Raw genomic sequence first — 15572 nt, forward strand, 5'->3', positions numbered from 1 at the left:
CCTGCTCAGTGTCAGGTTCCCGCCCAGCCCTTCCGCCCAGGTGGAGTCCTGTGGTTGTGGGAACCTCCTCCTTCCCACCTGAGCTGCTCCTTCGCCTCCTTCCCCTCCCAGATTGCAAGAGGGCAGTTCTCCGGTGACACACCCCAGAGTCAGGCTCCCTCTTCTCTTTCCAGGTACGTCACCTGAGATCCCCAGCTGCCAAGTCACCACAGCTTGGCAGCTCCTGCATTGAGCATCTGCCCCCAGGTGGTCAGTGCACGTCATAGCTACTGGTCGTACGGTCCAACGGTTGCTTAGGCTTTTATATATATAGGTAGTATTGTACATTTAGTTGTGAAGTAGTCATAAAATTAAAATAGTCTTTGTTTTTAAAAAATGAGACTAAATTTTCTTTAATAGGGTTTTAGAGTTTTTTTATTTGTAGGTTTTTTATTTCCACAATATCTTTTTTTATATATATACTAGTGGCCCGGTGCATGAATTTGTGCACATTGAAAGAAAATTAATTAGAAGAAATCAAACCAGAGACCCTTCATTCCGCAGGCCGATGCTCTATCCACTGAGCAAAACTGACTAGAGCTCCACAATATCTTGAACTTTTACTTAAGAACATAGTTGAATGATTATAAAAATAAGCTATTCAAAATAAGAATTTAATAATAGTTCTTTCCTTAAATATCACACTCTGGCATCTACTTGGAGATAAGCTATGTGATTTGATGGCTCTTGCCCAGTAATTTGTTATGAAACATACCAATCAAAAATTGGCCATGTTGCTTTAGGGAAAGGGGGACCCTGCTTAACCCCCTGTTTACTGAGTGCCCGTCTGTGCCACTCGGGCAGTGTGATGACCTGGGAGGTGGCACTGGAGAAAGACGTTAAACCAAGAATGACCCAGCCATCCAGTTATATTTGAGACAAATATCAGGAAGAAAATGTACTGCCTAACAGGTGAGCTTAAAATCAGAGACCCAATTACATCTGGGCTCGGGCCTGCAACAGGGATCTCAGGTGTCAGCGGAAAGTGGTCACAGGTTTTAGTAATTATGTGGCATTGCATTTAATAAGGTGAGTGGCAGCAGGTATTGAGGACCTCGAGGGTGACACCCTGCTGCAGGTGCTGGAGAGTAGGCAGTGAGTGAATTGTGGCACGTGTCCTCAGGATGAGAGCTAAACTTGGCCGGGAAAGCAGATTTGGTCTAAGTTTACAACTAAGAAAGAGACAGTCTCTCTCTCTCTTTAAGATTGCCGCTAAGACTTTTATTATCCACCTAGAGTTTAAATTACATCCATTGAGTTCATTAAAAAACCTCAATAAGAATTGTGTTTCAGATTGTATTTGGTGTATGAGCTACCTCGTGGAGAAGCGGCATCCCCCACCCTAGAGAATGGCCAGTCCCGTCACCAGTCGGGGAGCTCTTCAGTGCCCGTCGCTAGGGTTGGTAACTAACTGGCCATTGTAGTGGCTGTGTACCTAGATACTCCTATCGGCTATGTTTTCATGTTGCTTATTAGAGGTGAGGTTGTTGCCATTAGGTTTGTATTTTTGGTTTTTGTTGGGTTTGCATCCGTGGCCATGCTGAGATATTCTGTCTGTTACCTCTGTTGGTTTTTACACATACATTGTAGTATTTATAAGTAAATATAATTTTTTTTATATATAGATTTTATTGATTTTTTTACAGAGAGGAAGAGAGAGGGAATAGAGAGTCAGAAACATCCATCAGCTGCCTCCTGCACACCCCACACTGGGGATGTGCCCGCAACCAAGGTACATGCCCTTGACCGGAATCGAACCTGGGACCCTTCAGTCCGTAGGCCGATGCTCTATCCACTGAGCCAAACCGGTTAGGGCTAAATATAATTTTTTATTTAAAAAAATTGTAGATGGGCTTCCACTGCTCCCCACCCCAAATGTGTCTCTTAGCAGCCTGACTCGGAGCTTAGAATTTCTATTACAGCAGGAAGAGTGTCTGGAGGAACTATAATTTGGCCTTTGGTGAACTCACCTTTATAAATCCTACTCACATGCATAAAACAGCATCACTGTCATAGTCTTGTGGTTGTGAGCAAAGAACTGAATAATCAACCTTTCTTTCCTCTTCATCTCTGAAATTCGATTATCAGTGTTCTCTGGAGTGAATCCCTTTATAATTTACACCTCTACCTGTCCCCTGTGCTGCAGTGACCTCTGATCTGAATGTGTTAGTACTTCCCCCTGGTAGTGACTATTACAGTGATAGAAAGGCTTCATGATACTACAGAATCATGAGGATTTTCCATAATTTGGTTTCATCTAATTCAGTAAATGTAGCAATTTGGTACTGATTTTAAGTACTGAAAGTGGGAGTGTCAAGAAAGCTGTAAAAGCAGGTGCTTCCTCATATTACAGTCAGTCCACGCCACCACAGTGGCCGTGTAGACCACAGGCATGCGCCCACCCATGTGGTGACTCTATGCTTAGTGCTTTTCCACTTCACCTGTGCCCAGTGCAAAGAGGATTTACCTTCTTTCAACAGATGAGGAAACTGAGGCTTGGAGTGCAGGATTTTCAGTCTAGGGTCCTGCTTCTGGGTGGGAAGAAGCCTGGGGAGGCTGCCCCCCGAGTCCATGCTGCTCTGTGTGACCTGACTAGCTGCATCAGAGCCCCTCAGCTGAGCGGGACAGTGGACCTGTATGATCCCACCAGACTTCTCAGACCAACAGTGACACAAGGTTCCCTTTGGCTTCCGTGGCATGACATTGACAAAGGTCACCTGTGTTTCCCTCAGACAGAACTCCACGCATCTGGACAGCACGCTCCCTTCGAGCACATGGACATCAGCACCACGGCACTCAACAGTATTTGACCCCGTAGCTCTTGTGCTAAGAAATGTTGCTAGGATAGAAACCCAAGAGTAACTCCAAGTGGCCTCCTGTTTGCCTTCTTCTCTCCTAACCTTTTCTAGATATGAGAATTAAGTTAATGCAATGTACTGTGGTCGGGAAAGTGGGTGGAAATTACGGTGTGAGTGAGATTTGTTGCCTAAAATAAATAACTTTTTATCAGTTAGAGTTGGCTAATAATGACACTTCCTGGATCTAGGGTGATCATCCTTCAAGAATACCGAAATGGGGACTTCTGCATTAAAAGCAATTTGGTCCACATCCCCTTGCAGCCTCCTAGCTCAGCATCTAGAATTCACTGAAGGTACAGGTGCTGGGGATGGGCCAAGGCTGTCAGAATGCTGGGCATGGGGCTTCACCCTGAAACTAGAGCCAGCCCACCGCTGAGTCTGTCAGAGTGCTGCCAGAGAGCAGACCAGTGGGGTAGAGAGAGAGAGAGGTTGATGGAGCATTCAGGGAACTGTCTTCTACCTGTGGAGGTAACTGGGCGAGGCAAACGCCGTGGGGCAGGGCTGACAGCTGTTCACATGGGATTCCTTCTTCCTCAGGGACCACAGTGTCACTCCTAAGGTGTTTCAACTGACTGGGTGAGGCTCACCCATATTCATAAGGGTGATCTCCTTAAAGTCAGCTAATTGGATGTTAACTACTACCTACCTTCACAGTGACGCTCACATTACTGCTTGATTGGATAACGGGGTACTCTAAAACTGACCATTGTCTTTAACCATGACTTGTGGAGTCTTCCTTTCCTGCCCCTTTTTGTCATCTTGGTTATAGCTGTCCTACCTAGCTTAACGCTTTAACCCCAGACTCCAGCCTCATCTGTGCCCTCCGGTGAGCAGCTTGGCAGGTGAGGCACCTAAAGTGGGTGAGGCAAGGAGTGGGCACTAGCCCAGGTCCAGCAGCGGGGCAGCGGCTGTGTGTGTGCTGCATGCTATCTAGGCTTCTACCCATGTGGTGGTCCTTCCTGCACATGATGTCTGTGCTCCGGAGACCCCCCCAGAGGGGCAGCCTTCTCCCCTTTTCTTCAGACCTCTAGCCCCCATCTGGGTGAACTGACCGCTCCCTAGGCAGTTCCTGGGCATCCCCACTGCTCCTCTTATCCCTCCACCCGTGTGTTCCTCTCCAGGTGCAGTGCACCCCGGAGTCACAGGCTGCTTCAGCACATCTCTTGCCTCTGAAGGCTTTGAGAGGCAGGCAGTGTGTGTTCATAGACACCTCTGCCACCAGGGACACTGAGCTTACGGCTGTCATCCACCAGCCCCCAATCTCTGAGTGACTCTCTTGGAGTCCCCCAATCATTTGGCCTTGAGGGAGAGGTTAGAAAACCCCAGATCACAAATGACACACTCCTCATGAAGGCCACAGCCTCTGCCTCTCCTCTGTGCTTTCTTAGCCCTGGAAGGCACCCCCTGGAGGTGACGGTGCCCACCCAGGGTGTGGCCTTTGCTTTGTGGGGGGGTCCTCTCCACTGTCTTGTATGGGCTTTGGGATCAGGGTGCCTGGAGGAGTGCCCTGGGGCCAGTGATTGAGGACGTGCCCACTACCTGGTAACACCTGTCACAACCTCTGTTCGTTAATCACCTGTTGTCTGGGAGGTCCTTCCCTAGTGAACCCTGTACACAACCTGTTCACAGGTTCCAGACTTCTTTCGCTTTCTACTGTGTCTTAGGAGCATTACTCATATTTTTACTACAAGTGTTTTTCAACTATTGGTTTCTGGATTTCCAACCATTTTTTTCCTCCCTCCCCTCACCTCCTGTCCTGTCTCTGTGCCCCATCAGTTGCTCTGCCAGAGCCCATCCTCCAGATGACACAGAGAACTAACTTGGTGCTCGGGGCTGTTACAGCAATGGCTAAAAGAGCAGACATTTTTCTTCATGAAAAATGATGTTACCGTTTGGGGTTCAGAATCAGTAACAGTGAAGACAGGATGAGCTGGATGGTGGCACATGCTGGCCTCTCCTCCACAGATACATTCTAATTGTTGTCATGGAGTTGGGCTCTGGTGCTTTGGGGAGTGATGGGGCCAGGGCTTTTTCTGATCACCTGTAAGAGCCCAACTCTGTAACTGGCAGGTGGTAGGCTCAGACTCAGTAAGGTAGCTGGTCATATTTTAACTTACTGAACTTTTTATTTATATCACGAATGTGTCAATTATGTTGTGCTTTATTTAGAGAACTAACTTTTCATATTAACCATACAGGCATTAAAACACCTGTGCTCCAAATAACCCTAGACTTAATGCAGAAAACCTCTGTTCTAAAACACATTGATTCATTTTCATGAAGTTGAAAATAAACGAAGCCGGAATGGGGGACTGGTGAAGGGTGATATAAAGATGGGGATCCAAGAAAGGGGTTAGGAGTCCTATGAGGAAACCATCCTAATCCCAGAGAATTTTCTTCTTAGCTGTCGGGTCTCTGGGCACTCAGCCGGGCTGTCCTGTGATGATTCTTGCAGCCTGTCTCTGGGAATGACATTCTAGCCGCCCACTCAGAAGTTCTCCGTCTTAACTGTCTCGGTCGGTGTTGATTGCAGAGGCTCTGTGTCAGTCACAGGATGTCCCAGCACCAAGTGGCATTTGCCATGTACCACTGTCTTCAGTCCTTAACCCCTGCTCTTTCCTTGGTAATCTCACCCTTTTCTTGCTAGACTGTGAACGTTCTTTTTGCTTTTGCTCTGACGACATGATAAAGGCCATCACTGCCCATCAACATTTGTAGGTGCTGTTTGTCTGTGAAAGTCGACAGCTCAGAGTCAAGCGGGAATCTTGGATCGCCTGTCCACAGCCATGTTTCCTGCTGCAGGTGTTTTGTTTGTTTTTTAATCCTCATTGATTTTTAGAGAGAGAGGGGAAGACAGAGAGAAATATCGATGTGAGAGAAACACATCAATTGGTTGCATCCTGCACGAGCCCTGACCAGAGCCCGTGCCCGGGAGGAGCCTGCAACTGAGGTACATGCCCTTTGGTCCTCAGGCTGACACTCTATCCACTGAGCCAAACTAGCTAGGGCTCCTGCTGCAGTTTTGACCAGAATCTCATTAGGGGCCCACGCTGCTTCTGAATTTTGAGAATTCCACTGGAATCAGCTCTCTTTAGAATTACTTAAGATTATTTTTAATGTTCTTTGTAAATATTTTTAATGTCCTGGTTATAATTATAGACTATGTGGATTTTAGTTTGCAGTTAATATGTTTCGAACATTACCACCTTCCTCCAATCCTACGGGAGCAGAATTTGACCCTGAGGAAGACGAACCAACGTTAGAAGCAGCCTGGCCTCACCTACAGGTACCGAACTGCGGAATGGGTCAGAAACCGGCCTAAATGAGATGTTAATGTCCGAGGGGTCTTCTGGCACAGGTGCACCGGCCTGAGGGCCTCATCCCAGCTGGTTGCAGGGGGACCTCTGATCATACTGGCATAGGCCTTGCACACCTCTGTGTACATGAAAATGTTTTAGCAGAAGAACGTTCAATGGCTTTTCTTTGTGTAGATACTGTATATCAACTACAGAGATATGGAATTGTCGGTATGTCTTTGATGGAAATGATTACTTTGCTGACAGCCATTGAATTGAGACCTGGAGGACTCACACGGCATTTCCCAGTTTGGGGTACTTTGATTTAATGTGCACCTGCTATGTGCCCCAAAGCTCACCTGCTGGCAAATGCCTTTCTCAGAGCATTTGTAGAGCAAGAGGTTGATTGGGATCATGCCTGTGGAAAGGCACTGAGCCCACCCTGAGCAGAGCACTGGATTGGGAGGTCTGGGCGGTCCGAAGAGGGGAGATGGAGAGATGAGAAACCCAGCAAGGAGCCAGGCGGGGAACAGACGGAAAAGGAGGGCTGTCTCGGCAGCAGAGCATCTGGGACATCTGCTCGCCAGCCAGTCCCAGCTTCTGTCGGCCTGCCTCTCCCAGGGCACTTGGAGGTGACAGGCTACAAATCCACCCAGAGCTTGGTCTCAGCCCAGCTGTGGCTGCTGTGCATTGGGGTCTCTGAGCAGCATGATTGAAGCTTTGGTGACATCCTTTTGTTTAAATGCCATTTAAGGAGATAGTCTATGGTTCTTAGCAAAACCAAACAGTTACCACCATCAGTTACAATTAAATTAAGCCATGTAATTTAGCATTAAATCTACAGATACATGACTTTTGTAAGGCTAATATACAAAGACAAAGATTCAACTCATGGTGTATTTTTAATCTCCATTTAGTAAAATACCATGTTTTTTGACTCATTGTTCTTTTTTCCTCCTAGCTTGTTTATGAATTTTTCCTAAGATTTTTAGAGTCTCCAGATTTCCAACCTAATATAGCAAAGAAATATATTGATCAGAAGTTTGTATTGCAGGTAAGGCACAAATTAGCTGAAACCACAAAAGCCCTACTTTACAGAGAATTCCAGGTCACTAAGTGTCTTTTTCTTCTTGAAGCTTTTAGAGCTCTTTGACAGTGAAGATCCTCGAGAGAGAGATTTTCTTAAAACTACCCTTCACAGAATCTACGGAAAATTCTTAGGCTTAAGAGCTTACATCAGAAAACAGATAAATAATATATTTTATAGGTAAGTCAGCATGGGTGACATTTCTCTCTTCGCGTGGTGATGTTTCTTTGCATACTTAATGCCCCCACTTCATCATTCCTTTGACAAGTGACCAAAGAGCACTAGTGGCTGTTTCTGAGCAGCCAGCTGGTCATGTCCAGGTGGCTCCAGTCTGCACCTGCGTCTCCGTGCCAGGCTGGGGCTGGCCCGTCCCCCTTCTCCACCCCACCCCATGGCTCACTCCCAGCATCCCACCACACACCCTCCTTTATTTCGGTTTTTACTAAAACGAGTGGTTCCCTCTGGAATGCGGACAGAGTGATCTGTCCAAAGCTGGCTGTTCTTTCCCCCTGCCTTTCCTTCATTCTTCCCCATTGCATCTCAGTGAAAGCAGGAGTGAGGAGTGGATCTGGAGGAAATCTGAGACTTACATTAGAGGTTTGGGAATTGCCCTGTGCACCCAGGGAAAAGGTGGCCCTGCTGGGAGCAGCATATGATGAGGCGGCAGCTTTTAGCAGTCACAGCCACCCCACCCCTAGGCCTGTAGGACCATGGAAACTGGGAAGTTGGTCACAAGAGTTTACAAGGAGGAGAGCACAGCCCCATGGCTCACGAGAGAATGTTCCAAGTACAGTGTTCACCTTGACCCCAAACCCTTCCCATCCCAGTTTCAACACCCCTCCAAACCTTCGTCTCTGCTGCTGCTGCCTCTGAGTCACCGGCTGGCCGACGCCCTTTGGGTGAACAGGTGTTAAGTCCTGGGTGGGGCCCTGGGTGTCACAGGTCTGGCTCCTCATAGTTGGCTCCCTGCTCAGCTTCAGCTCCTTCCACACCACCACCTGGCAGCCTTGTTTGATCCTCCATGACATTCTTTTCCACCAGCCCTTCTCAACCTCCCAGGCTTCTGGAAGCATCTGCTTGCCAGGAAAGCCTCCCTGGCCTGGAGGACGGGTGCGGTCTCCCTGTGAGGGCAGGCTTTGTGTCACCTGCTCTGTCACACACCCAGTACCAGCTCGTGCCCAGCCATGGTGGCACCAAATAAATGTCGATGGGTGAAATACTTAATGTAGTTTCTTATCTGGCCCTGGGAGGCTCACTAAATTAGTAGTTTGTTCTGTGAATTGTGGCTTCTCGGGAAGACTGACCCTGAGGCCCCCAACTCCAGGATGGCTCAGGGCCAGGTCCTAGTGAGGCTAGGCACAGTGTGAGAGTCTAGCAGCAGTGCCAGAGTGAGAATGCTGACCCCGCCGAGCACCGCAAAGGCCAGGCGGGCCCGTTAGACACCATGACCAAGCAGCGGGGGAGAAAAGGGCCAAGAGGGATTGGTCTGATGGAAACCAACAGCCGCTCTGGGGATTCTGTCACCGGTTCCTCTCGTTCCGTCACCAGCCTGGCCCTAGTGTACCACCCAGTCCTTGAAGTCTCGTGGCCTGCACTTCTGCAGTCATCAGGGTATAATCCTCTCCCTTACCTTCACACTCAGTACGGCACTCCGAGGTCAGAGCTTCCAGTGTGGGTGGGGCTGCCCTCTGAACTCCTTCCAGGTCCCCAGCGTCCATTTCTGTAGCAGCCCCGGGGAATGGCAACGCACCCAGGTGGTGATGTGCTTCCTGTGCATGTTCCTGGTGTATGTTCTTGGTGTCACACTCCTTGTTAACAAGATCATTACTTGGCTAGTGAACTTATCTATCAACACAATAGCCATTACTTAAACAAGAGGTGCAATTTATAGTCCAGTCTTCTAGGTTTAACAGTAAGCTCCACCGAGGTGGGTTTTTTGTCCTTAAATGTAGGTTTTGTTCGGATAACAGAATCACAAGTAACACCCACATTAAAGAATTAAAAAATGTCTCATATCTTAAAGAGTTCTAATTTAGAACTGAAATACTTAAATAGGTTATTGAAAAGTTACTACACAGTTTAGTTCAGCTCTCACTAAATGCTCAATGCAAGAGTGTGGTATATTTTTTCCCAATTATCTTTTCTATAGTTATAATTATTGATACATGCAGTCAAAAATAAGCATATCATATGGATTCCATATTGTTTGAGTCTTCACCCTCAATACCACTTCCTCGTCATTTCATGTGAGAAAACAATTAAAGAGGACCACCTTGGGAGAGAGATTCAGCTCATCGAAGTTCTTCCTAGTATCTTATAAGAAAAAGAATATGTCAAACATATTTGCTTCAACTTACTCAAATGTTAATGGAAAGTTCCTGTTTCTGTAGTTTCTCATTCTCATCAGCATTTCTAAGATGTGGTTTATAGAGAGCTCTAGATAGCGGTAACGCCTGTTTGGGCAAACAGTGGACCCGGAAGGTTAGGTGTCTATGGTGGGGCCAGGCTTCAGTCCCCTACTGCTAACAAACCACCCCACATCTGAGTGGCCAAAAACCACAGTGCATTCTTTCTCACAATTCTTACACTGGGGCGCATGGTGTCCACGAGGGCTGGGATGGCCCCCAGCAGCTCCCAGGAGAGGGAGGGGGGCTGCCAGGGTTTGAGGGTGTAGCCGGAAGTGGTTCAGACCTCCAACCTGTGTTTTGGTCCCAGCCACTCATGCCAGGACTGGACAGCACAGACTCAGGAGCAGAAAGTGGTTCCACCTCTTCACAAGAGGGCAGGACTTATCCCACAGGGAGGAGAGGAACCCATGGGTTTAGAGAGCCCTAATTCCATTGTTGCTGAAAGAGTGAGCAACCCTCTTGCCCCCTCTGCATGGATCTCCATGGCTTCCCTCCCGTTTTACACCCTGATTTTTGTCTCCCACTGGAAAAGTAAGAAGGAAAACTACTTTTCTATTTTTTATTCCAATTTCAAATTGTGTTAAAGTAATGAGAAATTAAGAACTTACCAATAAGAAAATATTGTTGACTTAGGAAAACAAAATGGCTCAAAAGTAAAAGTCATCCCTATTTAAACATTAAAGCAGGTGGGGCCAGATCAGAAGCAGTGCAGGGGCGAGGGGGTGGGCAGGCTCCTCCCAGGTCTAAGTGAGAGGAGTTGTATCAAAAGTTGCTAAGTGGTGCTATATGCAAAGCTGTAGCTTTGTGCATTTAAACTATTTTGAATATTTCAAACCAGTGACGCAGAAGGGAGCCTTCAGGTTGAGCTTCATGAGGCGGTGGCAGTGAAGGGATTTATCTACCGGTGGCTCGGCCCCTTCCTTCCCGCCCTCATTCATCCCCCAGGCTGCCATGTTCCATTCGTCACCTTCCTGCTCATCTTCGTGCCACCACTAGATCCACTTGCATGTATGTCACTGTTTTGCTGACCCTGCCACTGTGGGCTCGGATCCGAGTGGGTCTGAGCTGACCTCCAGTCTCCAAGGACCCTGCCCACCTTCCTGCCAGTTGCCCGCTACCCGGTCCAAGTTATAAATCTTTGTTCCAGCCAAATGAGTTCTCTCCCCACTCCACACCCCCGTCTTTAAAAATCTGTGGGAAGCCTACCTCAGGGCTCAGTTCAAGAACTGACCCCTCAGTAGTATACAGGTGGGCAGAAGTAGGTTTACAGTTGTTCACGTGGAAAATAATACAATAGTTAATACATAATACAAGGATAAATTGTCCTACATAATCACAACTGTGAACTTACTTCTGGCCCTGTAGATGCGTTAGGCACATCCTGCAGGATTGTTTTACATCCTGTGGGTGTTCGGCCAAGTTCCCAAACAAGGACAATAAAATTGGAGTCACATTCTTTATAAATCACAAACTCATTTTTGGCTTAGAGCAGTCTCTAAACTAGGTGTCCATCTGGTGGGCAGGAACCGTTTCTTACACCCCTTCCTTCAGCCGAATCAGCCCGCATGGTGGTGGCGAACCTTTTTTCTGCCAGGGGCCATTTGGATATTTATAACATCATTTGCGGGCCATACACAATTATCAACTTGAATGTTAGACTCTTATTTTGGTCAAACATTTAACTCTCCCCTAATGCCTTGGCAGGGCCAGACCAAATGATTTCTCAGGGCCAGCCGTTCCCCACTCCTGGTTTAGACTGACTAACCCAGGTGAGCGCGTGTGAGGCAGGGGCCGGTGGTTCCTGAGCAGATCCTTTGGGGAAGAGACGTCGTCCTGTTTTGTGTCCCTGTGCCCGCTCATTGTCCCAGTTTATTCAGTGACGTGTTTGAAGTATCTGATGGATGGATGGCAGGCTGGGTTTCAGCAAGGGGATCGAGGTCTTCAGGTTGCCCTGTGCAGGAAGCAGCGCAGGGGTGGGGCGGGGCGGTGTCAGAGGAAGCCACAAGGCGGCCCAAGTGGTCAGGAAAGAGCTTGTACCTTTGCAGAGACTAAATATTGGAGGCATCGAGATTAAGATGTCCATTTATGTTGAAATGCAGAAAAAAAAAGATGAATTATAGAGGGCTGGGTGGATGGATCTGATAAGGCAAACATCAAAATGTTCATCCTAAAGTCTGGGTGGTTGAAACACAGGTGCTTACTATAAAATTCTTCCAACTTTTTGTTTGAAAACTTTCAGAATAAAATGTTGGGGGAATTTTTGAGTGGCAGGCTACAAGGAGTTTATTGATGACAAGAAACAGTGCCCCTGGGATGGTTTTTACAAAATCGATGTGCTTATTGTTGCCTGGCTGCATGATTTTCCCCCTAAAAGCACTGTTTTCTTATTCAAAGGATTTTAGTCTTCCCAGGTGTTATTTCACTGTCTAATTCTACATGACAAATTGCCTTTCCCAGGTTTATTTATGAAACAGAGCATCACAATGGCATAGCAGAATTACTGGAAATACTGGGAAGGTGAGTCTTTGTGTTATTGATAGCGATTGGCTTTAGATGGAATTTATAGCAGAATGATCCAGTTCATTAAATTCAACCACCCCCTCCCCAAAGCAAGAAAACTTAAACCATTCTCTAGAACTTAAACAAGAGCTCACTTATGGAAGAGTTCAGGAGCTCTTGGATGAGAACATGCTAGATGACAAGTGTCTTCCATTTGTGTGGTTCAGTATGTAGACTCCACCTCCTACACTCAGGAGCATTCTGTGGAAACACAAGTTCAATTGTTTCCTCAAAGGCAATGCTAAAAATAGTCACATTAAGGTTTATATTTGACACTTAGAAGAATAGATCATTTATACATTTGAGGAACTGAGTAAATGCTAATATTTCAGATTGCTTTGATTTTATAAATTTTTCATATGTATAATTACAAAATAACATTTCAAAAACTTTTATCTTAATGCAAGTAAAGTTCTTGCTTGCTGTCATTTTTTAAATTGATGACTGTACATTTTGTGGCAGGCCTCAAGTCCTCAGGGTTCAGTGGCCGAATAAACTTGAAAGGGCTGTTTCATTGGCTCCCTTCTTGGGGATTCCATGCGCATGGACAGCTAGAGGTTCTGAGGAGTCCTGCAGTGAAAACTGCCTGGAGGTTTTTGTTTAATGGTTTCCAAAACTACTAAGAAGCTTTTCTCAAAGAATGCTGGTCATCCTGTGGCTCTCTGGTCCTGCCCCATAGTTCTGAGAAAAATTATACTTGCTGTTGTAGACATAATTTGAAAAAAATGTTAGTCCTCATGGAGATTTCTACTTCGACTAGTGTCAACACACTCAGTGGGTCTCTCTCCCTCGGTGGAGCATAGGAAGCGGATAGGTGGGTGTCCCTTACAGGTTGTATGACCTTGGGCAAGTTACTTACCACTCCGCATCTGTTTCCTTATCTGTGAAATGGGAAGATAAATTTGATTCACCTGCTGGGTTGTCGAGAGGCAAGGTGAGCTCTCTGCAGTGTCTAGCACAGTGCACACGGCCTCCTTGTCCTCCCACAGCTAGGCTTGATTACTCGATCCTTCCAGAAGAGGGATCTGATCTTGAGGGTTCCCCCAGGTGAATGAGCATATCGCCCTTGAGGGCCACTTAAGGCTAACCCTGCCTGCAGGGCCCCTGTCCCTGAGGTTTGTGAATGATGGGGGAACAATTTAGAAAATGCTTTAACTGCTTTCATAGCTCTTGGTAACATTTACCTGCAGCTGCGCAATTATAAAACCAAATGGATAAACTACTCGATGTTAGAGACAGAAACTTTGGTTTGCAGGTTAAGAGTAAGACCCTCCTTTCTTTGCAGAAGGGAACGGGTTTCTTGCTGATTTTTAACCAAAGCCGTTCTGTGCACTCAGACTCTGTTCTGCCAGCAATAGAATAATGAGCCCGACTTTCTCCTGGAAAGGGAATTCCTAAGGATGGGTGAAGGCCAAGGGAAAGTGCTGGGTGTGGGCACCCTGAAGCTGGGGGTGCCAGCTGAGCTCCCTGGTCTTCGTGGCCTAAGGAAGGAGGTTTTGTCCCCAGAGACTTACGCTGTTCCATTTAACACCCTGTAAATCCAGAAATTTAAAATTGCCCTGTAGTTACAGAGACAAAATTAACCTTGAAGGTATTTAATTTTCTTTTAAATTTCTCCTGATGCTCTCTCTTTTGTGAAATGCATCTTTTTGCTTGCTGGTTTTCATGATAAAAACTAAAACGGGGGGAAAAACAGCAAGATACTTTTATTAAATCTGGAATTTATAAATATTCAAACTGTACATGAATTCTGTTTTCACAGTATAATAAATGGATTTGCCTTACCACTAAAAGAAGAGCACAAGATTTTCTTATTGAAGGTGTTACTACCTTTGCACAAAGTGAAATCTCTGAGTGTCTACCACCCCCAGGTAAGGGCCTCAGTCGTGCCAGGGGCTCGGTAGCACGGCGGTCTTCCCTGAACATTACTGAGTGATATGAAAGAACATATCTTTCATAGGCTCTGGTGATATGAAAGAACAAGAGGGTAAAGAGATTCCTTTTAGGAGAATCAGAAAAATCTCAGGAGTGGAGAATTTCACGTGAGTTTTAAGCATAGGAAAGGGAGTGACAGGCTTGATGAAAAGGGCCAAGGAAGACTTCTCAGAGGAAGTTAGTCTGTAGTGTCATTTAAAATCTAGCCCCTTAAAGAAAGGGGACCTGTACATAGCACCTGTACATCCCCAGCCAGTGAAGTGGCCAATGAAAACATTTGTTTTTAAACTATGGATTTTTACACCTTTGTAAAAATCTAAGTACAGTCATACTGAAAAGTAGGTCCATGTGTGGTACCCAGGAGATCTGGTTTTTCCTTCACTCTTATTCTTCTAAGGTCCATGTAGACAGACCTCAGCGAGGCTGATGGCAGGGTGCTGGCTTTGGGCGCTCCCACCTTCAGTAGCCAGTGTGTTCCAGAAGCTCCGCTCTGAGGGCCCCACTCAGGGAGCTTGCAGTGAGGGATAAATTGCAGAAAGAACTGTTGACCCTTGAACAACTCAGGTTTGAACTGTGGGGGTCTCCTCAGCTTGGATTTTTTTTTTTTTTTTCAATTGAGTCACATAGTTCAGACCCATGTTTAAACTGCCACGCGTCCAAAACGGAAACCATCCGCACACGCCACGATATTTTGAATTTAATTTTTAAAAATCAATTTGCAATGAATATTACAAACATAAATACAGATTACTCACAATTCGGGTGTTCTTGAATATTTTCAGCTGAAAATTCTCATGGAAAATGATTTTAAAGTTGGTCAGGGCTGCCACTTAGGGAAAACTTTTTTTTTATAGACGCGCGGGCATGTGAGGAAGGTCCGCCTCTTGCGTCTACAGATGCTTATGGCGCACAGTGGGTAAGTAAGGTCAACTGGTAGTAGGAATCTGCGTGTGCGGAGGGCTGGCCTGAGTTACACGTGGATTTTTTGTGTGCAGGCATTGGCCCCAGCCTCTGCGTTGTTCAAGGGTCAACTATATTCTTCAGATGATTCTAACGACATTGGCCTCCTGGGAAATATTTTGCTTAGAGTTTTTTTTTTTTGTTTGTTTGTTACTAACTGGTGAGATCTTTACATTCAGCCCCGTTGATGGCATATTAATTGTTCTGTATTAGAAATCAATACTTCGGAGATTGAAGGTGGAACCAGATTTTAATTCGGTTTTTCCCATTTGTCATATTACTTGTTCATTAGTCTCCAAAAAACCACAGGAAAAATCCCCATCAGACCGGGGCTGACATATTGGTGTTAGCCCAAAAGACAGTTTCCTGATTTCCTCAACTTTCGTTGTACCCTCTGCAGTTGATGAGGGGGAAGAACCTGTGCTGGCCT

General features: G+C 46.2%; 1 protein-coding gene across 8 annotated transcripts in view; it reads left to right on the forward strand.

Moving 5' to 3' along the window:
• The window catches only part of PPP2R5C (protein phosphatase 2 regulatory subunit B'gamma), a 137649-nt gene that overhangs the window by 98827 nt on the left and 23250 nt on the right, over positions 1-15572 (forward strand). For 7 of the 8 annotated variants that reach the window (XM_054715779.1, XM_054715782.1, XM_054715781.1 and 4 more), the window contains 5 exons: positions 6073-6183; positions 7155-7247; positions 7330-7460; positions 12146-12205; positions 14010-14118. The exons of the other annotated variant lie outside the window; for it this stretch is intronic. In XM_054715779.1, the coding sequence (XP_054571754.1) occupies positions 6073-6183; positions 7155-7247; positions 7330-7460; positions 12146-12205; positions 14010-14118 (504 nt within the window). The remainder of the gene's footprint in view (positions 1-6072; positions 6184-7154; positions 7248-7329; positions 7461-12145; positions 12206-14009; positions 14119-15572) is intronic. 8 annotated transcript variants of the gene reach the window in all.

The sequence above is a fragment of the Eptesicus fuscus genome, chromosome 5, assembly GCF_027574615.1.
Source record: "Eptesicus fuscus isolate TK198812 chromosome 5, DD_ASM_mEF_20220401, whole genome shotgun sequence".
Lineage (NCBI taxonomy): Eukaryota > Metazoa > Chordata > Mammalia > Chiroptera > Vespertilionidae > Eptesicus > Eptesicus fuscus.